Genomic DNA, 23977 nt, shown 5'->3' with positions numbered 1-23977 from the left:
GCGAAATTTTTGCTGCCTCCTCCAAGTGAGCAAGGAAGAAGAAAGGCTCCTCAGGCTTTGCCACTGATAACGGGTATGGAAGTTACTACTGCCTTACATAGGGTGAATAATGTTCAAAGGAGAATGTATTTCACTGCAAGTAGTGTCCTTACCAGGCCCCCACAGCTGCACGCACTGGTCTTTGTAGGTGAGACACATGCCACTGTAGCAATAGGCTCTTCCTCCATCGCAAGAAGCCCCATCGATTTGGTAGGAGTTGAGGGGGCAAAACGGTGACTCTCCAGTGCAGTATTCTGGGAGGTCACAGAGTCCTGATCTTTCCCTGCAGAGAGTTCCTGGAGACATCAGCTAAAAAGATACAAATGGAAAAAAATTAATTATTTCTTGACTCCTTTGTGGTTTCATTGTCTGCACAATGTCTCCCTGTAGCTAAGAAAAAATCTTGCATGCATCTCTTCACCCATCTTGTCTTAGCGTTTTTGAAGTAAGCAGTGATTCAAATGACTGTAGCTTTATTAACTGGGTGAACTGTGTAGAATCAAATTAATGACTGACCCTTCCCTAGGTAGCAATGAGATCATACACAGAAAATAAGGCTGCTAGATATCAAGGAGACACTGATCCCTCCCCTCTGCTCTAGGGCAGGATCTGATTTACCTAAAGCATTTCTGACAGACGCTTGTGTAGTCTATTTTCAAAACCCTCCCCATTTGGGAAATTAATTTCAGTGTTTCACCGTCATTTCTACTGGAGACATTTTCCTAATGTGTAACTTATGTCTCCCTTGCTTATGAACTTATCCAGTTCATTCTTGTGCTGTCCACCATGGACTCGGAGAACAGAAGTTTTTCTAGAAAAGTTTTTTCTAGAAAGTTTTTCCAAGTGTCTTTTGAAAGGAGTGAGTTCAGGTGGATTGCTGGAAAATTATTTTCCACACGCTCAGGATAGGTCAGTGAGAGCACGCAGTCAATGTGCAAACACAAAAATGAGCTTATGAGAAATGTTGGCCTGTGTTCATCCCCTCCATTTTTCAGCCTCACGTTTCCACCACCGTTATTCCCTCCCCACTCTTAGGAAAACCCAGAGATCCCACCTTGCACTGATGACAGCAGCTGCCGTGAGCGCATTCGGCACCCGGCTTCAGGGAGCAGGTGCTGGCATCACAGCAGGGGTTGTTGCACTCCTGGAAGACAGCAAGACACAGCAGAGTTTACAAGGCAGATGTTCAAGACAAGAATGTGCCAGAGCATCAGAGCTGGTGCACATCGTACTTGATGAATTACATACAAAGAAAGTAACAGCCTTCCTTCCACAATATGTTCGTGATACTCAGCATGTGCTGAATTACAGCACTACATGACTGTATCCTCTGGAGACTATAGGTTGTGCTCATCACATCTGGTGAGTCTGGGCTGCTGGTTCCAGCTCTCTTTTGTCATATCAGTCAAAATATGGATTTGGAGAAGTGAAATGCAGTGCTAAGAGAAGCCACATCCTTATCAAGAATGGAGCCGTAGTTAAAGTGAATTTACATATGAAGCTGCAACATCTAAGATCACTTTTTCTTTTCTTTTCTAAATGAAGTCTTTGTCAGCTCTGTTCAACTGTGTAGTACATCATCCCTGAGTTCTGGGATGCATCGTACTACACACTGTAACTTTAGTTAGATGTGATACTTTACTTCTGTTTGATTTACACTGCATATACATTTACATGCAGGGAAGTTACACATATCTCCTGCACAAATAAAAGCTGTTTACATATCACATAGCTGTAGTTGTGAAGTACATAATAAAAATCATTGTGTCCCACTAAACCCCAAATGCTTGGATCTGAACAATTGTTACCTCCACCTCTCCACAGTCGCACTCCTCTCCCTCTTCCAAGTAGCCATTTCCACATTTCTTCCCACCATACATTTCTTTGGTATCCGGCATATTGGAGAGACACATCCCTCCACCAGACTGCAGATACTTCTCCAGCTCTTTTCTATTGCACTGGTTGAACACCTTTGGGAATGGGTGCCTAAATACGGACAATGTAGGAAAACTTCATGACAGATCTGGGCAATGGTTTGGAGAACCAAAAATGAGCACATGCAAATCCTGACAAGTGCCAAAGGGCACAGGTCCTTCTCTGAAGTCTGTGAAATTGTGCAAAAGCCGGTTGTGATTTTGTGTGCCTGTTCAAAATAAGACCCACCTGGATTACATTTGACGAAAAGGTGAGATTGCCCTGCAAGACTGTCTAGTTATATAATTGCCTTAAAAAATAAACTTTATTTAAATAAAGTATGTTGGGTTAGATTTGACTTTGATAGCTGACAGGTACGGCAATCCTTACCTGCTCGATATGGAAGCTGTGGCTTATTCCTGACTCTGCTTGAACAAGCCTGAGAGCCCAGCACTCGGACTGTGAGTAACTGCTTGTGAATTTAACTGAAGAAATTAATATTTTCTTTTTCCTATTTACTGCCTCGTTGCAAAGCATGTGAATATTTTGTTACATGAATTAATAATTTCTGTTGCTACAATGCCAGAACCTATACACTCCATATACGACTGTGCGTGTATGCGTTCATGTTCTGTGTTCTATTTGTAACCCAGTATGTTTTCACTTCTCACCTAAATGTTTTTCCTTACTTGGAGGAAATCATGCATGTGAAAGAAGATATCTATGGAGACAATTTTGTTAAAACCTGCTAAACCCCGAGGAGGAAGGCTTGAGGAAACAGGGAATGTGGCTTCCAGTAAATGGCTTTGGCTGACATTTTTACGGGACTGAAATATAGAAGCTGTTGTGGTTCCTCATCAAAAATGAGCTCTGGAATCCCTGTGGGTTTCCAGACTCACTCGTGCTTCCCCTTTCACTCAAAGCCAGCACTTCTTCCATTTTAAACACAGGCTTTCTGTGGCTCACTGAAACCAAGAAGTATTCTTAAGACAACGTGCAGTCATTCTGTTTTCATGTCTTCTGATTCAGAAGATTTATTTTTAATAAAAAACAGTTCTTTCCTGAAGCAATCCTTTTTCCCCTTTACCACACTATAACACACATTATCTTTTGCCCAAGATGCTTTAGAAACCCTATCAACTATCTATCTACACACCTCGTATGCAACACAGAAATGAAGTCCATGTAAACCTTTACATGCCAAAGTCACACATGTTCTGGTCACCCATTGTTCCTCTCTACTTGCTGGCAGTAGGCAGTCCAGGTTTTGCAGAAGGATGCGTGCATATCTGCATTGAACTTGCTTAGGAGTGATGGATCATTTGGTAGGACACAGTGGAAAGGATAAACTCAGAGATGAGGGATTAGAGTGGTCCTAAGACAGTCCCTTAGGGCAGAAGATGTTCATTTTTACCAGACAGTTTAGAGCTCCACTTCCAAATGCTGCCAGGTCCCTACATTACCAACCTCAGGCACAAGTATGTTAATTGGAAATTTAGCAAATTGCTACTGATACATGAGCCAGAGTTTGCCCAGCAGCGTTTTCTCTATAAACACACTGGCTCCAACAGGCAGCAACAGACCCAACTTCAGTCTGCATTTCTAGCTCTTGCTCCTCCACCAAGGCTCTTGTAGCAAAGCCCTTTGCATTTCCCCTTGAGACCCTGTCAGACAAACTCACCCAGTTGCAGAAGCCATGATACAGCCTCCATCTTCGGCGGGGGTAGTACAGCAGCCAGGTGAATCATGATTCATGCCAAAATTGTGTCCCATCTCATGGGCAATGGTAGCAGCAACACCAATGGCATTATCAGAGTGGTCCTGTGCAAGATCAAAGCACATCAGCATTTTTCCTGTGCCTCTTTGGTACACCTCTAAGTTAATGGGGTAAGCGGCACTTCTCATTGCTACATGTAGAAAACATCTACTGAAGGTATTCCTGCCTGTGAGCAGGTGAGCTAGAGGCCTTCATGGGAAGTATTTTCTTCATGGGCTTTAGGAGGCACCTATGCTATGTATTCACTGCTGGCAAGAAACATCGTATTAGGTGTTAGCAATTACTTACCATGTTTACTCCTCCTGACTGGAAATCAGAGCACATGGCCATCACGGGAGCCAAGCCTACTGTGGTACCTTGGAAGGGCACACCCCTAAAATCAACCCAGAAAGACCATGAAGTGGCACTGAGGCACTTGAGAAGGCAAGGCAGAGAAACGCATTCTGTAGTCCACAGTTTTATACAGGTGAATAGATTTTCTTTAGTAGTATCTTCAAGTACAGGACATTTTAGCAGAGCTGCAAAGCCTTAAGACCTATTTTTCTTGGACTAGTGTTTTGTTTTATGGGCCAACCAGCCAATCTTATTTTTTATAATGGTCTGGTGCCAAAAAGTGCTCCTGCTGAGCTTTGCAACTAGCACAGAAAAGACTATTTCTGGATTCTTAATTTGGTACCATTTGCAAATACTTAATTTACTTTAAGCCTGCTATTTGCCGGCTTGGGATTCTGGGACTTTGACAGAGTACTAGATAACACCTTTGTGGTGCAGACACGCTCAGCTCCTGCCTGGTGAGCTGGAATTCTGCACCATCCCTGCCGGCATGTCAGGAATGGGAGCCCTGGAAATTGTGTTCAGGATGTGACTAGATGAAGATGAAATACAGTAATATTAAAGGGAAGGGAAAAAACCCCAACCAAACAAAACAAGGGAAAAGGCATTACATCTCTGAATTTCAGTCCTACAGGTTTCTCCTCTGACTATTTATCCACTATTTACTGGTGGATAAATTACCATGGGAGAGGTAAAGGAGGTCTAAGGAGTTGCTGCAAATTTTTCTTCCGACGACATCTGCATTGCTGGCCATAGCTACTGACCCTAATGAGATCAGTAGGATGAGTCACAGATCATCAGCTGGCTCCCAGCACCGTGTCCCCTGTGTCCCAGCGGGATGAGTTAGGAATGAACGCCTGCCGCACAGGGCTCAGCTGTCCTTTACAGGTCTTGTTTATGGTTCAGATTTTCTTGAAGTTGTACATGTAGCTGTGACCGATCATGTGCAGCTGCTTGTGACATGCACACACAATAAAGCCGACGCACTTTGATGTTTGTGTATTGAGACTGCTGCATAGCCTGGGACCTCCACTTTTCCCAACGTGATTGTGCTCTGGGTGACAGAGCTTAATGCCAGCTGAGCGGCTTCTACATAAATCTGCCACTCTGAATCTTAGAACAACATAATCTTACATACTGATTTCCCACTCACCCAAATCACTCGCCAGAAACAGGTTATTTCAGGAGAAATGAACTTACGTGATTAGTTGGGCATTATCGTGTTTTCTGCGCGCCCGCTCCTTGCTACTCCAGGCCAGAAAGGACTTCAGGGTGGAGTAGGGATTCTCAGATACATCGCATTTATTCCAGTTACTCCAGATCTCCAGCCCCACCAAGGCAATCCGGATATTCAGGGATCTGTAAAACTAAGGTACAGGAAGGAAACGAGATGACAAAATGAGCATTTATTTTACTGTGTTGTAAATCTTGAATATAAACCTTGCTAAATGCTACTACAGATACACAAGCCCAGAGAAGACGCTCCCTCTGGAAATGCACTGCAATTTAGTGACACAGCTCTGCAGAGAGAAATGTGCACCACCCACAAACCCAAACTCGATTGAACTAAGGACATTGAACTTTTATTTTTAAATGAATGAAAAAAGATAATCTAGAGATACAAAGACTGGAGGCTGACATCACGTTTATCTTTAGATATGTCAAAAATTCCTGAAAAGAGGAAGGAAATAATCTGCTGCCCACATCAAGAACAAACAGGACAAGTCTTCATGGTCGAAGGCATGAAGGGAGTGGTAGAAGGAGCTTAAGGGGAGAAGGGGAGTATAAAGGGAGCAGGTCTGAAAAGCTGTGACATTTACTTCAGCAGCAGTGGGTACCACTGCAAGGATGACCTCTGAAGTCTTCCTCCACCTCTACTTGCCAAGATTTCTACAATTTGAAGTGAATACCTTAGTCCCCTGTCAAAAAGCAGTATTTAGTAACACAGTTAATACAGAAATGTATTAAAACACAGAGCTGCTCATGCTGGCTCCAAGGTAAGGAATGGAGATTCCCCCACCCTACCCCTGATGTCCAACAACAGAATTATTTGTCAGATTCTCTTCACTCCCCAAGTCACTGGGGAGAACTGTTGAAACATTATTCTCTCTCCCAAGAAGGCAGTTTTCCTCTGTCCCAATTAAGTCTCATAATTCATGATTTTACTCAGCTTTCGTCAGTTCACGCACACCTGATCTCACCTTATCTACGTAATTAGCAGCCTCCACTAATTTAAGCCTTGTTGCTTCAATGTTGAAGTGATGCTTCTGAAACTGAACAGAATGAACATGTCAGATAGCACAAAGGCAATCAGGAAGAGCTGAAATGTGTTAAAACAAGACACATTACTCTGGGAATAAGAAGGTAACTATCAGATGAAGCCCCAAAGCCTTTTTTTTCACTGTACATCTGACTATAAACCCACCCGTACATGTATATTCAGAATTCATTCCTGGCATCCCACTGCAGCAATGTTACTCAAGCAGTAGTAGTAACTCAGTGGAGCAACACAAACTTATCAGAGCCAGGGGCTGACAAAGAACTGAAACATTTGCCAGGTAAAATCTATGGTAACACGACTTCATGTCTGAGGTCAGCGCTGCCACAGCGCTCATCCCACCTCACTCATCCAATGAATGGGGGATGCATCTCACTTATCCAACGAATTTGCCTACTTAAACCACCCGGCAATTAATGAGTTAATTTTAGCAAACTGTTTGATTCAAGTAATTAAAGCGTTGCAAAAATTTTTAGATTTTTGTTTAACAGATGACAAAACCTGGGACTTTTCTTCTAGCGAGGGAGACAGTAAACGCGGTATGGGCAGTTAACGACACTGCAAGGGTGTCTACCCCAGCTTGTCTAATGAAATGGTGAAAAGCATATGGCAGTTCCTGGGTATAATGTGTTTTCTCATAGTTTCCCTGGTACCCTGCTGCCTAACAGAGAAGGCTGAAATAGCTTTTGCCTCTTTAGTTTTGTTCAGAATAAATTATAGCTCAGAGCACTACGTGGCTTTCACTATTGGAGTTTCAAGTTGTAAATAATGAATAGGACCAGCCTGACTCCCGTCTGTGCCGGAGATTAGATGATCTGCAGCACTGTCAGTAAGTACATCTGGCGTGCTGTCCAGGTTGGGGTTGGGGGAGGGATTGCTGGCTTCACTGGTTCTTTTCCAGTCCTATTCTATGATCTAGAGCCTTGAAAATGTCTATTTATGTATCTGCTAAAGGCTCAAAACAGAGGATAATCACGGTTATCTTCTCTAGAGATTAAGTGTACTGCAGAGTTACATGTATGTTGTTCCTGGAAACCCCCAAGTCACCCGAGGCTGAAGGCAGTGTCTCCCACCAACAAGGGCTGACCACTGGTACCTTGGGAGCCAAGAACTGACCCCAAACCCTAGTCCTTCAATCAAATCGCAACCTGCATCTCTCCCCTGGCCAACAGTGACTAATGGTGGCAGCAGAGGAGTTATGGCTGCTACAACAAAAGTGACAAAGGCATAGCTCTCCCTGCCTGCTGGAGGGGGTAGGACCATCAGGATAGCAAGAGGAAACCCGTTGAGCTCCAGCCACCCTCCTTGCCCCAGAAGATGTTGCAGGTGGGATGCTCGCTCTGCGCCCAGTGCTCAGTTGGTATAAATATGATCACTTTCCTTACCTCTGCGTAATCTGCCACAAGCAGAAGCTCCACGTACTTCGTGGCCTGGAGAGCCTCCCGTTTCACCTGAAGCAGCAGCAGCACAGGTTATTTCCCCAGTATCCCCCAAGAAACTCTTTGCAAAAGATACATGCAGGCTCTTTTTCCCAGTTTGTTTTTCACTGGCCATTCACCACACCCCATCACACACAGGGACCTCCAGATGTGATTGAATTATAGGAACCAAGTATCACCAGTCAGTTTAGCTACAACAAGTGTCCATGTGCCTGTCCTCGGGCCACCTGTCTGCTCATGTATCTGATGCACAAATTCATGCAGAAACAGCTACAGCCCAGATTCCTCACGCAACAGAATGGTCCCCAACACTCATTTATTTCCCTGCTGGAGCCACTATCAGGCAACCAGCTTGCTACAAATCCTCTTAAGTATTCTCCTTCATTGCACTTTCTGAGCTATGCTCCCAGGAAACAGCAGGCTCCTTGGGCTTGGAACAAGTGGGAAATTCAGAGCATCACACATGGACCCAGTTTGAGCCCTGCTCACCCTCTGGTGAGGTGGTTTCATCCCAGTTGTGAAGTCCCTGAGCCAGTCTGTGGCTGCGTCTCTGGTGCCCTGGTAGCCACAGGCTCCTCTCTGCAACCTCAGGTCATCCAACCTGTAGATCAAGTGCTGGTTTGGGCTGTCGGGAACCGGCTCCAAGACATAGCTGGAATTGCTGCTCAATACGATAAGTCCTCTGTTGAAACAGGAAGCGTTAAGAGGGAAAGTTAATTACTATGACAGCAACTGCAGACAAATCCTTCTTCTGCCGCTGAGTCCCCATCTGACCCTGGCAAGGCACTTATCCTTACAGGCTGCTCAGTTTATTAATAAAATGGATGGGGATATTTTGAGTTCAGAGCAGGGAATCCCTGAGCTTGCATATATTAAAATCTATTCAATAGGTGTCAGACATTCAATTAAGGGGCTATTGGAGCATGTGCTGCAATCTGAAAAGTGCTGACTTTTTAAAGTACAGATTTTCCTTTAGGGACAGTAGATCCTTTTCAACAGATTGAAGAAATTTGTCTTTAACATAACTGACCTAAAAAACGTGAAGACTTCGTTTGTCAACAGAAAAAAACACAGTTCTCTCTGGGACTTGCACGTGGCCATACGGTTGTGGCTTTCTTAATGAGCATGTTACAGCCAGGAGAGCTGGAAATCTCCTGTGTTTGATGCCCATGGGAAGATGTGTGACTTGATGGGCAGCACACTGCCCTGCGAAAGTTCAGAGTGAAAACAGCCATGTGTGCTCAGCTCCTCTGCCTTCCGGACAATTAGAAAACGATGTCGAGGAGTTGCCAACACACAGTTGACAGCTCAGGGATGCAGGGATGCTACTGCCTCTGCACACAGAGACATCTCTGTCTCCTCTGCAGCTTGGAAGGCACAGCCTAGGAAAATATGGGCTGACAGAAGCAGGGCACACCTGTGACTACTTTTGCTTTTGAATTATTTATTGTAAACCACAGGTGGCTGCACTGTCCTGTTTATCTCACTGGGCTCTTTGGCCTGTGCTACATTCGCTTAAGATGTCTCAGGTTTGCTTTGGCACGGGCTGTTTCCTGGCTGGAGCCAGTCCCATCAGCACAGCTTCCAATCACTGCTCGAGAGCAGATGACCACTAATATCAATAAAGCCCATGTGGTGTTTTGGAAAGAAACTCTCAGCTGGTGTAAATTAATTCAGCTCCTTGGTCGCAATGAACCGTTTCATTTACTCCTGCTGAGGATACAGACCATCTTTTCCTGCCAAAGACTCCATTACTACCAAAGCAAAGGTTTTAAACACATAACACACACAGCTCCGGCACCACCCAGGGAGAAAGCAGAGAGTTTGCCTGACAACTCAGGAGGAAGTTCAGACTTGAAGACTTTTCCCCAAAACACACACAGAAACTTGCCAGTTGTGAGAGGCTGGGAGAAGGAGCTGGTTTCTGCGTTAGAGTGTTGGGCTGCAACATGGCGAGTCCTGCCCCTGTCTCTGTAAGGGGTGCAGCCCCGAGTCACCAACAAGAAAGTCTCTTGCTCCAGTGGATTCAAGTTGAATTCACTTATGGCACAAGTCCACGTTGCCAGCAGAAAGCGGGAAGGTTAGAAGCTGGCTTGGAGGCCATGGTTACTAGTGATACCCAAATTTTTGCATCTCCCCCGACACACTCCCTTCTATGCCCTGAATTCATGGCTGGGTGGCATTTGAGAACAGGTCTACCTGCCCAGAAAGAAACACGACAACCAGGCTGCTGGGGAGCAGAGCTCGTGTGGCAGAGGCATTCCCGCAGCACCAGCATCCCCAGGCACTTACCTCAGCCCTTGGCACGTGCTGAGCACCACGCTGGAGTGCTCCCGGCCCCGCACCACCCCGTGGTAAAAGCAGTGGTCCTGGAAGGCAGAGGGGAGCAGGGTTGGCACTGCAGTTTCAGCATGGATGTGTTAAATATCTAGGTCTCACCGAGTCCCACGCAAGCACTGCCAATACTCCAGTCACTGTTCTCTTTCCACTGCGTTTGGCAGTTGGCTATCAACACTAGATCTCTGTCAGTGCATCGAAATTTGGCCTTTCAGCCGCCGTGCGTGGCCTGTGCAAGTGCATCAAACGGCTCCTTGTTGCCAGTAAAAAATTAAGAGCTCTGAATCCCCAAGGAAGCAACTCAGATGGCTGCAGCATTAAGGCTGATCCAAAGCTTTCTGCCTGTAACAGGAGCTGCCTATGGATGGCAGCTGGCCCTGGGTCAGGCCCCGAAGGACGTGCCTTCGGCCCCAGAGAGGGTGACACCACGGGCAGCGGGGAAGTCCCCATCTGGGGGCTCCCGGCAAGACAAAGGCAGCCTCTGGCAGGGACAAGGAGGCTTTGGGGCAGAAACGCCAACATATTCATCATGTCCCTTCCCCTCGCCCCAGGGCAGTATCAGCAAAGATGATCTCATGGGGGTTTTATCTCTTATCTTTGCATCGCAACCAATGCACATCTTTGTGCCACTGCAGCAGAAGTCAGCCAAGGCCTGCGTGAGATCAGTAATTCATGGGATTTTTACTGAACAGGAGCCAGCTTACACAGGCTGGTTTTCCCAAAGGCTAAGAATGTCCCCAGCATGGAATACTTGGTGGCAAAACTAAAAGCAAGATGAGCAGCAGGAGGAATAAATGACGCCCCAGCACCCAGAGAGCGGGTAGCGATGCTGGAAGCTGACCTGGGCTCTCATATCAGAGTTTGGGAAAAACAGTAAGGTGTTTTTACCATTGCTGGGGGTTGGAGGCGCTTTCTTGCTGGAATCACCCAGGTCAGAAAGGCGGACTGCCCTTCTCTTCAGCTTAAAGCAGACCCATGGCCTCGAAGAAAGGCTCTGGAGAAAGAAGGTCACCCGCTTTTCTGGGCCCCCTGCCTGGTCTCCCCTGCAAGCCACAGAGGGGAAAGCGGCCTCAGCACTCACCGTGTGGATCAGAGAGGTGGTCTGGGGTTGTCCAGTCTGGCTGTAATGAGTCTCAGTGTAGCCTGGTGCGAAGAGGTTTCTGCAGATGAGGAGGGGTGAAAAGAAAGGCGGGGGTTGAAAAAGACAGTAAGATCTTTCTTTAGACCTGGATTTCTGCTTCCTAGGTGTGCTAGAAAATGGGCTAGATCCAGCTCTTTCTGAAGTCATTGCAAATATTCCTGTTGCTATGAACCACTGCTGTGGACTTGGGCAGTCGCTACCTGCGGTGAGAAACCAACTGCAATGCACAGAGGGGGCAGGCAAGGAGACAGGTACTTGGGGGACACCAGCCAAGAGCCGTGCTGTATTTCTGCACTCTGCTCTGGATCAGCACTTCCCGCCTGCGAGGCACTTCTTAACACACTGTCTCCAGGGAGGCAGTGGCTAATGGCTTCCTGGTGGCACAGGAGCCATCAGAGCCACTGCTGGATGCGTGCCGCAGGCTGTGCATCCCTGTGCAGAGCACGCTGTGGTGGCAGAGGGTCAGAAGGTGGTAGCAGAGTTGACATTGCTACATCCATCTACCTACTGCCCTGACAGGAGCTGAGCACTTCTCATGGAGCACATCCATTTCTGAAAGGGCACAGCAAGCCATCTTCCTCAGTGCTCTTTTAAGCCATTTATTAAGTTAAAACGATAAAGGAGAGCCCATCACTGAGTTTGATTAGGCGCTGGGATCCAGTTCCAACAGCTGCAAGAGAACAACTTGATTTTTATGTGAGGACTTAAAAAACCCCAGAAACCCAGCATCACCATCACCCTTAGTGGGTACAAGTCTCTGTGCAGAGTTTCCTTTACTACTGCAGTTATGCCCCAGATATACTGGGATTACATTCAGTGCACTAAGTCCAACATACCAAGCACACCACAGGCCAGTTCAGGCCACATCTGGGCACCAGTGCAAGCTCTCAGCTCAAACCCAGACTCTCTCCAGTGCCCAAATCTGTGTACAATTATAAACTAATCTGCATGTGCATTTCAACTTCTGCCCAGAAGTCGATTCACATCTTTGTCCTAGGAAAATGCTGATTCCCCAGTCTGAAGTTGTTCGTGTCATCCTCATATAGACAATATTCTCCCTGTCTTCAGCCCAGAATCAGACCAAAAGACTATAAAAGGCACTCCTGTGCACTGAATAGTAAGCATTTTGATTTGGTTCCAGAGGAAACAGCCTTCCCCTTCTTTTTAAACATCTGCATTTGCTAAACAGCGATATAAAAAAGTACAGCAAGTCAAAATCTGGGCCAAACCAAGAAGGTCATATCCTGTGTCCATCTCCACAGCAGTAAAATGTAGGTTTAAAGCAGTTTTTTAAAACAATGGCTCCGCTTCCAAAAATTTGGAGGAGGATCACAGAACACGCCCCATGTATGAAACACACTTCTGCAGCAACCCCACGGTGCTGTCGGGCCACCAAAGGGCCACACTTGCCACGCCAGCAATGAGGATGCCACGTGCATCCTGGGCAGCGTGATGCCAGCAACGCTGCAGCTGCAGTTTAGTCCTTCTACATCCCCGTTTAATGCATTTCATGCAACTATGACCTGCAAGAAAGCAAAAAAAGTCTTTGCTTAGTTTCTTTAGGCTGGATGATGAAGAAAGCTGTATCAGAAACAAAACCAAAGATTTTTCCATCTGTCTCAGGTTTTGGTGTGTGGCAGTCAAAAGCCTCTGTTTGAGTAAGGGATTGGGTGCTTGTGATATCTAATTAAATTAGGCCAGAGCAACAGGAAACGCAACCTATTTTGAGAGTGTTTGAAAGTGCTTCCCCCATCCGGCATCCAAAGGCTCAGATACCTGAACAAGTACCCGGGGGGTTAGAGTCAGACAAAACTGTGTGCCAGTGTTGTATCCGACAGCATTTGATGTCGGGAATACAACAGCTTTTATCTCCACTCTCAAAGTTCAGTGTGGGCCAGGAAAACTCATTTTGTTTCTTTCTGATGTGTTAATTCTCATCACTAGATCCTGTCAGTGATCAGAAGGTGAGATTGCAGCGCTCAGCTATCTCACGCCTGTAAACTGAAGATAAGCACAGAAGCACCGTCCCACAGAAAGTAACTCCCTTCATCTCCCTGACTGCAGTCGCTTGCTCAGCATGAGGCTGCAAGAAACAAATGTTTAATCAACAGATTGCATTAACTTGCAGGAAATCGCCTTGAGCAACGTGCTCTGGCAGGTATCTGGTCTGTGTTAGAGACTGTCATCTCGAGAGTAGACACTAAACCAGTGTGTGTCTGCCCAGAATTAGACACCAGCCCATGGATTTCCAGTAGCTGAGGCTTGCACAGCCTACTTGTTTCATTCCCAAACAAGCACGCTTATGTTTTCTTCCCGCTCCTTTATTCTTGGAAAGCATTCACTATGAATAGCTATTTTATCTTTCCTCCAGCATCTCCCATAAAACTGCTCAGTGCTTTGACTCCTGCCCAGCCCCACGGCACTGCCGCCCAGCCCCAGTGCCGAGCTGAGCTCCAGAGCTGGGCACACCAGGCTTCAGGGCACAGGATAATGCCACACAACATACGGTGTGCGTACATCTCTTCCTACCTGCCAAGTCAGGCTCTATCCCTTTCTAGAGTGAATTAAGGAGTTGAGATCTGCCTGAATTTTTAGGGGTACTGAGCTCAAAGCATGCATCATCTGGCTGAGCAGTGCCATGATACGACTTTCAAGCCTCTCTCCACCCATTGACTCCTATCCTACATTGGAGGCTCCCTATGAAAAGTCCAGCTTCTTATTCTGAGCTGAAACAGTCCTGTTTTGAAGGCCCTTCCCTGGCTGAGAAGGGTTGTCACGGTGTGCGGTGGGGAAGGAGGTGAGGAAAGAGGAAAAAAAACAGGACATCTTGCAACACCCTTGGGGTGCTATCTCACTTTGAGCCTCTGAAAATTCATTCCCAGCCCAGCTCACTTCCTCAGCTAGCATCAAGCTTTCTACCAAATTGTAAATACATAGAAAAGGAGACTTCTTTCCACCTCAGAGCACACCAGAGTTATCAGTCAGTCTTGTCCCTCTTCTCCGTTTGTACCAGTTGTTGCATAAACAGGAGAGATTACTGAGACACAAGTATCCCAAAACCTTAGCAGTGGCCTTTATCTGCCATCGTTTCAGGACAGCATCATTGCCAGGCTGATTCCAGGGGAACTCAGCCCTGCAAATCGCCAATGGACCGGAATAATAATTTCCAGAGGAGCACAGAGTTCACCTCCTTGCTGGAGAAGGAAAACCTAGAAAAAACAGCATGATTTGATCCTTTCTTCTCTGCTACATTATATGTCTTAGTCACTACCTCTCCAGCAGCTTGAGATGAAGCTGCAAAAGTTTGGATGCAAAATAACATCATTTAAAGGCTTCTGAGATTCAGTCAGGCAGCTGGCAGATTGTTAGCACACATCATCTTCCTAAAAGGCAGCATGGAGTCCATCATTAGTGGAATTATCAGCATGAAGAATTGATGAAGTCAGAGGAAAAGCTGGTTTTGGATGTGAACGCTCTCCTTTGCTAAACCTTCATCATGGCTGCCGCCACGTGGGGCTGGTTGAGGGCAGGGCAGGCTACACATGAGCCCTCAAGATGTTCTAGAGAAGCCCTCACACCTTTCTAACAGTGACCAGCTTTCGGCAAGATCAGTCGTTCCCCAAGATCTGGCTCAGCGTCCAGCTCAGAGTGGAATAGCCTGCTCTTGGCAGGATTTGTTCCCCAGAAAGCCTTGGGAGCCAGCTTCGATACAAGCGAGGAAGCCAAACGAAGGAAGAGTGGCTCGGTGCCATAATGTACAGATGGCTTGAGGCTGTTTCTGCTGGTGACCGACGTGGAGTGATCTTGGTCCCACTCCAGCCTGTCAATGATATCATTGTTTGAAACAAAACCCTCCTCCCTGCGCCGCTGTGCTGCTCCCTGGAAGGGCCCTGCCGTGCGGAGCCGATGCTGTCGGGCAGCCTGGATCTCCTTTGCCACATCAAGATGCCGTGCCAGGGAGGTCACATACTTCAGCACATGAGCCGATGGGACTCAACGGGGCAGGGAGGCTGAGGGCATGGGGCAAAACCCAGCTTTCTCGGCGGGCAGCTGTTCCTGTGGCGCTCTGGGGACAGTGCAAGAGTGTGGCCTCCAGCTCTTTCGGTCACCACAGAGGAGCAGCTGGGGGGAGAAGGACCGCACAGCACACCCGAACGCTCCCAAAAACAGCAGAAAGAAAGCTGGGGCCTTTCTTGCATGACCATATTCACTTGAGGGTGTGCACACTTCCCAGCTGCTCTGGAGAACCTCACCCTTATTTTCCTGATAAATGGGAGCAGTTTTCTCCCGCCTGTGGAATATCATTTGTTAGCACAAGTCTCGTAGGGGCTCAGAGCCCTCCATCCCAGGGGACCCACTGTGAACATGCTCAGCTCCACCAGCCAGAAGTCACCCATGGGCACTGGGAAGGCCCCAGTGGCACACTGGTGCTCTTGCTAATTGGAACAAGAAGGACATTTGTATAATTTGGTCCCATTTGTATAATTTGGGTTCATTTTGCAGAGAGGCTAGTCTGCACGAACAGCTGCCAATTTAAAAACACCCATGAGTATCTAAGAGACAGACATTTTTTACTTCCTCCCCAAAAACAAGAGCTAAATGGTCCATGAAGCCCTCGTGAGAAACATTGATTTTCAATTTTTCAGTCGTGGGACCAAGGAAAGTGAAGCCTGCAATCTCTTATATCTCTTTCCCTGTCCCCTTCCTCAAATCACAATAAATCCGTCCAGCCAGGCTGCCAGCATCTGGGGGTGGAGGGAATTGATTCTCCCAAGAAAAGTTTAGACATCAGATTTCCATCTACAATTCGTGGCCCCACTCCACTGCCTTTCAACAAGATCCAAGTAGGGTAAGAAGGGGAATTTGACCCTTTACCTCCCAGCCACTTAAGTGTTCCCTAAAGTCAGAATTTATTATCAAAACCTGAGGTGACCCCATCTTGGACACCACCAACACATGATTCTTGACAGCATAAGCAGGCAGGACTGTTTTCTGTATCCACTACTAGTGGGAAATTGGAGATTTCACCTCTCTGGAATCCTCCAGCCAAAATCTGGCACTTCATTAAATCCCTGAAATCCAAACTTTTTTTTCTTGGTGTTGGTGAGTCTCATCCAGACGAAGCCTGTAGCTCTTAAATTGCTTCCTCAAGAGCCTTTGTTGATATATATGAGAACATGTTTATCGTGTGAACAGCAGCAGTTTGGAAGGAAAACATAGTTTCTCAGCTCTTGAGGTGGAACTAAACTAGCCATTTGTAAGGCCTGAGAAAATACCACAAGCTAAAGACTCTCCATCCCCTTTTTGCCATCCACATCATCTGTGATGTTCGCTGTGTAAATCATGTTACAGGACCTAAGCAAAATTGGTCACATAGCCCCTTGGCTTACCAATGGGAACCATAAAAGTTGCCTGGAGAGGAAAAAGGAAATCAAATAAATTGCATACTGGCTGATAATGAGTCAGGGAGCAAAAGATTTAAAGGACTCCATTTCCTCACCTCTTCTCCCTGCCCTACAAAGAGAAATCACTGAATATCCCAAGGGAAGCAAGAGGCTGAAAAGCAGCTAGGGCTTTCCAGGTCCCAACCCTGTTTTTCTGATGACTCCAAGAGACAGTAGAGCAGGACAAACTCAATTTCCCTCCTTTACATAACCCTTACCCCCGTGCAGGAAGCCCATTAGACACTGATGATGTGTAGCCCATCAGTGGAATAATCTCATACATCCTTCCTGCTCGGAGGCGGGCAGCAACCTCCCCTCTTCCTCACTCAGTTGGTAGAAGAGGCCCTGGAAACGAGCAAAAGCAGGAAATGGTGAAATCCGAGCGACAGATCCCTTATCAGACTGCTGAGAGCACCAAACAGCTTGTCGCCTACCCAGGTGGGGCCCGAAGAGTCTGAAAATGATACTGCTCCTTATCAGATCCAGTTGCCTAAAAATAACTATCTGGATTGCTCCCGAGGTCAGACCAGATGAGCTTTGGGCTTTCTTTGCAGTGTCCTCAGCCAGCTGCTGCACATCTCCACTGGGGCTCTGCCACCAAGTGCCCCACACCATCAGGGCTGCTGCAGGCAGGTGGCAGCCAAAATACAGCCAAAACACACAGCAGTGTCCCACACTGCCCATGGGATTCACCCGCAGGCAGGGACATCCCCTGGAGAAAGTGACTTCTGGAGAAACCTCCACTGCCCCTTGCAGCTGAGAGGACCTATCCCAAGTCTGGTCTCTCCACGAGAGACACAAAAAGGAAGAGAAAAGGGAGGAAAGTCTTGTTGATATTTTTATTGCATACAGGTGAGAAAATGAATTCCATTGCAGGTTCCTTCTGCACAGGTACAAGCTCCCCCCTTTGCTAGAAAGAAAAGGCTCGCACCAGGCAGCACTGCCACACGTGTTCAGAGCCTCTCAGCATCCCCTCCCTGCTTGGCCAAAGCTGCTTTTTACTAACAAATGCAAATGCCTTTTAAAAAAAGTCACTTTTCATCCAAGGTTTGCAACTCAGATTCTTCCGTTGCTAAGCCCCAGCCAAATTTAAAGCTGCTTTATAGGCATCTCTCCATATATTTGTTGTTTGTGCAGCTTTGAGCTTTCCAATCCTGCAGCTGCAGGACATGGTTTTGAGTCATTTAAAACAAGCCTGAGTCGTTTGGGGGATATACTTTTGTCAATATTCAGAAATGTTAAATAGCGTTGTGAACCCTGCTTGGAACTATAGTGTGGTTCCACCTTCTTATCAAATGCCTGGACAGGAAATAATGCAATACTATGTTAACTGCTAATGCAATAACTGTATTCGTAGATACATGAAGCCCATACTCCGATGCGTGCTGAGCTTACTACAGAATGCAGAGTTGTGCACAGTTCTGAAGAAAGATATGCAGTAACTTCTGTGTTTCACCTCGTGGATGAACACAATGTCCTTTTCATATGGAATATGAAATCACAGCCTGTGCGTAAACATTTCTTTCACATTTATTTCAAAGCTAGTGCATCCTTACCAAAGCTGTAGAGATTATGACTTTTTTTCCCCCCTTTTCAAAGCAAGTTCATACTCTCACCAGCTTTGTCTCTCCGTAGGGAGAGTGGTGAATGTGTAATAATGCTGCCTCATCTACCATGAACACCACTTACAGCAGTTTCACCAGCTTGGCCTATCTCCTTTCAACCAGACCCTGATGATGCCAATCATGTCTCACTTTCTTAGAGCAACAGGAGGCTGGGCCATGGTTAAGAAAGCAGAGCAGGAGCCAGGTGGGTGCATTCCCACCCCTATCCTGAGCCCAGGGACAGAGAGGGAGCAAAGCACCAACCTCAGCAGCAAAGATGGTTTCCAGAGGCTCCTCTGAACTAGATCAACTAAATAACCCAGAACTCTGGGGCTCATTTTGAATTAGAGCCCCAAAGTACCTTCCTTAGAGTTGCAGTTCTGTTATACCCACTTTCACATGAACTTGAAACCAGGAGCAGTCAGGTTTCAGACAGCTTTGAAGGGATGCTTCCCACTTGGGGGATTTCACCTTCTCTCCTGCTACCTGGGCGTCCAACAAGCCCTTCAGAAAAGAAGTCCCTGATGCTGCAACTACTCAGTACCCCAAACTGCAGCTAGGACCTCAGGCTCCCCTATAAGATAAGCAATAGCAGTGGTGAGCTCCTGGGTACTGGGAAGTGACCCCCTGGGAAGCAGGAACCCAAGGAGCCAGGCTGGACTCTACCTCACCGCACACTTTGACAAGGAGAAGTGGTTTTCATTCACTTAGAAGTGCTCTGTGTATGCTGGTAATTACAGCACCCACAGGGCTCCCAGGGACTTCTTGTTTTTGTTTGCTTCATCATTTCTCTTTTAATCTGAGTGTCTCTAAGCTACTTCTGCACCTTCACAAGTCGCTGAGAAGTGGTGGCTCTCCAGAGCCTGCCATCTAATCAAGATCAGGCTTGCATTTTGGGATCATGCCATCACCCTTCTTGAACAAGGACTTGAAGCCTGACGAGACTCCCACGTGAAGCACTGCTACCTATGAATCACTTGCATTTTCCACAGAAAATAAAAATACAAAACTCCAAACCACTTGCTGTATTTCATCAGTCCTGGTAAGATCATTTGTCCTGCAGTGGAAATGTGTGCACACACTTCAGCCTGAGTGTATACATCTCAATGAATGAAAATGCATTTCAGGAAATAAACACAATAGAAGCCCTCTATTCTTGTAATTCTGTTTACCAACACCAGCAATGAGTTTGTCCGCACTGGAAATAGCACGGCACCGCTCCCACAAGGCACCTGGAGGTTACGTCATCGTGCTTGGAGCACAAATGGATTAATTCAGCAAGGATCCTTGCTCTTGCCAGCTTCTGCTGTGCCAGAATGAATTCACCTTTGCAGAGCGATTGCAGAATATGCAAGACCTGACAGCTCTTCCACCAGGAAGGAGACCCCCAGCAGCTCTAGCAGTTGCTTCCAGGTTCAGCTCAGAGACTGATCAATGCTTATAAATTTGACCAATTCTGATCAATGCTTATAAATACTTAAAGGGAGGGTGTCAAGAGGATGGAGCCGGTCTTTTTCCAGTGGTGCCCAGTGACGGGACAAGAGGAAATGGGGACAAACTTGAATATAAGAAGTTCCACCTAAACATGAGGAGGCACTTTCCTTTGAGGGTGGCAGAGCCCTGGAATGGGCTGCCCAGGGAGGTGGAGTCTCCTCTGGAGACATTCAAAACCCATCTGGATATGTTCCTGTGCAACCTGCTCTAGGTGGACCTGCTTTGGCAGGGGGGTTGGACTAGATGATCTCCAGAGGTCCCTTCCAACCCCATGTGATTCTGCAATTCTGTGACTGGCATCACTGACCGCTCTCCCCAACAACAGCTATTTTGCCTGCATCAGACAGGACTGAGTTGGCCGTGCTTATGCTGCCGGGTCTCTTCTACCACTTCTCTATTTTCGCAGCTGAGGGATGCCAAAACACACAGAATTTATAGCTGTTTCTGTTACAGCTGAACAGGTGCACGACTGCCTGCGAAAACGTGTCCAGCTTTTGCAGCTCTGAAACTCCCGGTAGCCCGGTGGCCTATTACAGAAAGCACCACACAGGATGTACTTGCCTTTCATCAGCCATCGGATTTCAGTCTTTACTGCAGACAGTGCCAAGAAAAACCTGGTTTTTCTCCAACACGCCCTGAATATCATTTAGGTTTATGCACTGCCATCAGAACTAATAAGATCTTCTGACACTCCACTCTTTCAGGAAAAAAGCTGAGCTCCCAAGCTCTGTGGTTGGGATGTCCACGCAATACATTTAAAATGTACCCAAGGACATTATTCCAAGGTTATTATTCCTGCTGGTTCTAGCAGTAAACATTTAGTTTTGTTTCTATAGATAAATCTTCATACTCATTTAAAAAATAAATAAATCACCAACAGTGCAAGCAGACTGCTTAGCAGAGACAAGCTTCTCGCAGCTAAATTTCCAGCTGCTGTTCCACCACTGGTAACTAATGCACACGCTGGGCAGAGAGCCTCTGGAACAATCCTCCAGACCAGAATCCTTCTACCTACCTTAATCTCCTGCTTCTTCAGCTGAATTCAATACACATCACACCCTATGATATCACACAGCATTGCTGTATCATGTCTGAGAGGAGGTTGCATTTCAGTTAATGCAAAAGCATTTTTTCAGTCTACTTTAGCGTGAAGGGCACTAATGGAATTGAAACTGTCAGATCGTTTTTCCTAGGAAATGGAGCAGGGCCTCTTTGGATCACAGCAAATGAAATCCTCGTTAGAGTCACACTGTCTCTCAAGCATCGAGCCACTTGGTAAATAGCACGCTTCATATCAGCAACATTTTCTAGTTAATGTAGTAAGAATTATGATGCAAAAATAAGTTTACACACTGAGGGCCAGGTCACCGTCTGTTTTTTGCTGACAAAGCTCTGTTACAGTCAGCACTGCTTGGCTGATTAACATCAGTGGGGACTCAGACCTGGAATAACCTTGAAATCCAGAAAAGGACTTCCTCATCCTGTCTTTATCAAAACCGTGTTGAAGTCAGTGGAGGTTTTCCTGTTGACTTCACTGTAATCCTTACTCACTATTTCAGTGAGACCACAATACAGGGCACAAGCACACTTACCCATTTTTCTCCAGTTCCAAGATGAGCTCCTGGCCTTCTGCCTTCACTTTAACTTCAGCTCTGAAAGGATGCTGCATGCAAAAGAGATAGTGCCTGTTACTCATACTTCATCCTAATTATGAATGCTCCAGACACACAAATTGTTCCTCTGGAAATTGCAGCTGACCTTAAACCACTCCTCGCCTTCCTCCTACCTCCAGACCGGAGCGCTGGGGAAGGGAAGGGATGGCCATGGTGGCTCCCAGCTCCAGGGATGCTGCTGCATCCCCACAGTACCACCACACAGAGCTGGGAAGCAGTACAGGCACCCTGGTGGGATGCTGTATCTGAGCTAGTGACCCTGGGGTCTCAGGAGGAATAACGGGCTCAGACAAGGCAACAAGTCCTGGTCCTGGAGCACCTGGAAGTGCAGCTGGGTGAGAGGGGTGCTCTGCACCCCCTTCTCCTGTACACTATGCTCAGGACCACATCACAGAACATCCCAACTTGACCCAGAAGTTTACAAGTCAAATATACAAGCCAGTTAACCAAAGCTTCCTCTGCTGTCACAGCAGAAAAGGAAGTTTTTAGAAGCCTATTTCAGGACAGGAGGAGTTATGCCTCTTCCAGAGATTTTCACACAGTTCCTTTACTCACAGAAAATGCCAATAAAAGGCACGCAACAGGGTCCCTTAGACATCTTTAGGGTCTAGCTGCTGTTCAGACAGTATTTCACAGCTGCTTTTGTATTAATCCCAGGCTGCCAAGGGACTGGAAACCACGATAGCAACTTTCTAGTGTGTTCAAGTACATGGGCACAGCCCTGGTTGCAATGTGCCTACAGCTCTCAATGAGGACACAGGACAGCTGGCTCCCCAAGGCCTACCGCTGTTAATAGAAATGACCCTAATTTCCTAGTGCAATGGTAAATGCGTACACTAAAACCAACATTTAAAAAAAAAAAAATAATTCAAGAGACTGAAAGTATAGAATATGCTTTCTAGAGGACCAACTAGAAGACCAACTCAAAGCAGGACCACTAGCTAAGGTCAGCTGGGGATTTCTGAGTCCAAGGGCTTTCTCGTAAAGGAAATGGATGAATAAACTCCCCAGATGAAAAATAACCCATTTAATAAGAATAGACTCCTCTATTCAGCTGGAAGAAAAAAAAAAATCATAAAAACTGGTGATACAATTAACCCGTAGTATTTCCTAATTCAGTGTTGGAGGATATTTTGCAGAACAGATCAACTGAAAGCAAAACAAAGCAAGGCTGACTGAATAGGACATTCTGGTGAAAGATCTGTCAGCCCAGAGACACTCTCACTTGCCGCTTTATCAATTCCAAGCTCAGTTACAAACTTCTCCTTTCATCAGCTCCCTGCTCATGTTTTGGGTTTTGTTCATCTTTCTTTCAGTTTCCGGGATATTGCACCAGACCCACGCAGATGATGCAAAACAAGTTAATGCATTTAGTGTATACAACAACAGCCGATTTTAAGGGGTTGAGTTTACTTTACTGAATCACAGGTGCTCAGTAACAAGCAAGCAACTGAGGTTGCCTTGCCCATAACTGGGGGGGCCTGGGGGTCTCTTCACAAAGGTTGTGCAAACATCATCGTTCCTAATAACACTTTCCCTTCTCCTTCAATAATCCCACAACTGCAGAGTCCGTCAATTGCTGTGCAACTGAAATATCCCAGCTGCACACAAGCTTTGCTAACACTGGTTTTAGAGCCAACAGGAACTTGCCTGAAACAAACCAAGGACGACCCCTGAGACCCAGCAAATTTGTATAAGGGGAAATGCTGTCCAGATGTATTCATATCACTATGAACACTAGAGCGAACCAAAACTTCCAGGCAGCATTGCAAGGATATTTTAAAGGGAATTAAGATCATGAAAAAGTAATTGTAGCTTTTTTTTTTTTATATGACCAATTAAATGTTTTAGAAAGTCTCATCATATGGGGAGGACATAAACTCCAAAATAACACCACTTATGGGGAGATGCCATGATTTTTCTTTAGTATAACGCTGCAGCTTCCCTTTTTTCTGATTTGCAACATAAATGACGCCATCTGGATTTTCCTTTCATTTGATTATGCAACTGATAACTTCTTGATTGTGGCAAGGCAAATGCTGGGAATTTGGACTGTGGTTTGCGGTTGCTGTTTAAGTCTGGCACCCCAGGGGTTCTCAGAACAGCCACAGACTACTGACAGCCCACTCCATCCGTCCACCTACGAGGAGCGGGATGAGATCAATACGAACACATTGCTGTGTAAGGCATAGTTAGACACACCTGAGCTGCTGGTTGGCTTTTCTTCGTGAAGTACCCTCACAGCTGAGACTCACCAGCTCCTAAACCAGATGGCTTCTATTCAGCTGTTCCCTGAATGCCACTGATTGCATTGCCACCCTCCCCTTTCACAGACATACAGAACAGGTAAACTTAATCTAGGTTTTCAAGCACGGCAGGAGGACAAAACAGTACAAGCTTTTGCAGAGGGTGAATGCAAGTCGCCAGGAGCGGTCCCAGGCTCAGTGCCCGAGATGTGCCAGCCAGCTCGCCCAGCTTTTCTTGGGGTTTGGAGGAGCTGCAGC

At 46.4% G+C, this 23977-nt stretch overlaps 1 protein-coding gene across 1 annotated transcript in view; it reads right to left on the bottom strand.

Moving 5' to 3' along the window:
- ADAM19 (ADAM metallopeptidase domain 19) overlaps nt 1-23977 on the bottom strand; it is a 34479-nt gene that overhangs the window by 9858 nt on the left and 644 nt on the right. The window contains exons 3-14 of the mRNA XM_074155499.1: nt 21393-21463; nt 11199-11277; nt 10073-10149; nt 8270-8462; nt 7727-7792; nt 6265-6336; nt 5264-5430; nt 4019-4103; nt 3635-3774; nt 1848-2025; nt 1094-1183; nt 153-348 (exon numbers count right to left, since the gene is read on the bottom strand). Of these exons, the coding sequence (XP_074011600.1) occupies nt 153-348; nt 1094-1183; nt 1848-2025; nt 3635-3774; nt 4019-4103; nt 5264-5430; nt 6265-6336; nt 7727-7792; nt 8270-8462; nt 10073-10149; nt 11199-11277; nt 21393-21463 (1414 nt within the window). The remainder of the gene's footprint in view (nt 1-152; nt 349-1093; nt 1184-1847; nt 2026-3634; nt 3775-4018; nt 4104-5263; nt 5431-6264; nt 6337-7726; nt 7793-8269; nt 8463-10072; nt 10150-11198; nt 11278-21392; nt 21464-23977) is intronic.

This window comes from Numenius arquata, chromosome 11 (genome assembly GCF_964106895.1).
Source record: "Numenius arquata chromosome 11, bNumArq3.hap1.1, whole genome shotgun sequence".
Classification (NCBI taxonomy): domain Eukaryota; kingdom Metazoa; phylum Chordata; class Aves; order Charadriiformes; family Scolopacidae; genus Numenius; species Numenius arquata.
The sequence above is the reverse complement of the archived record's forward strand: the minus strand, read 5'-3'. Positions and strand labels throughout refer to the sequence as shown.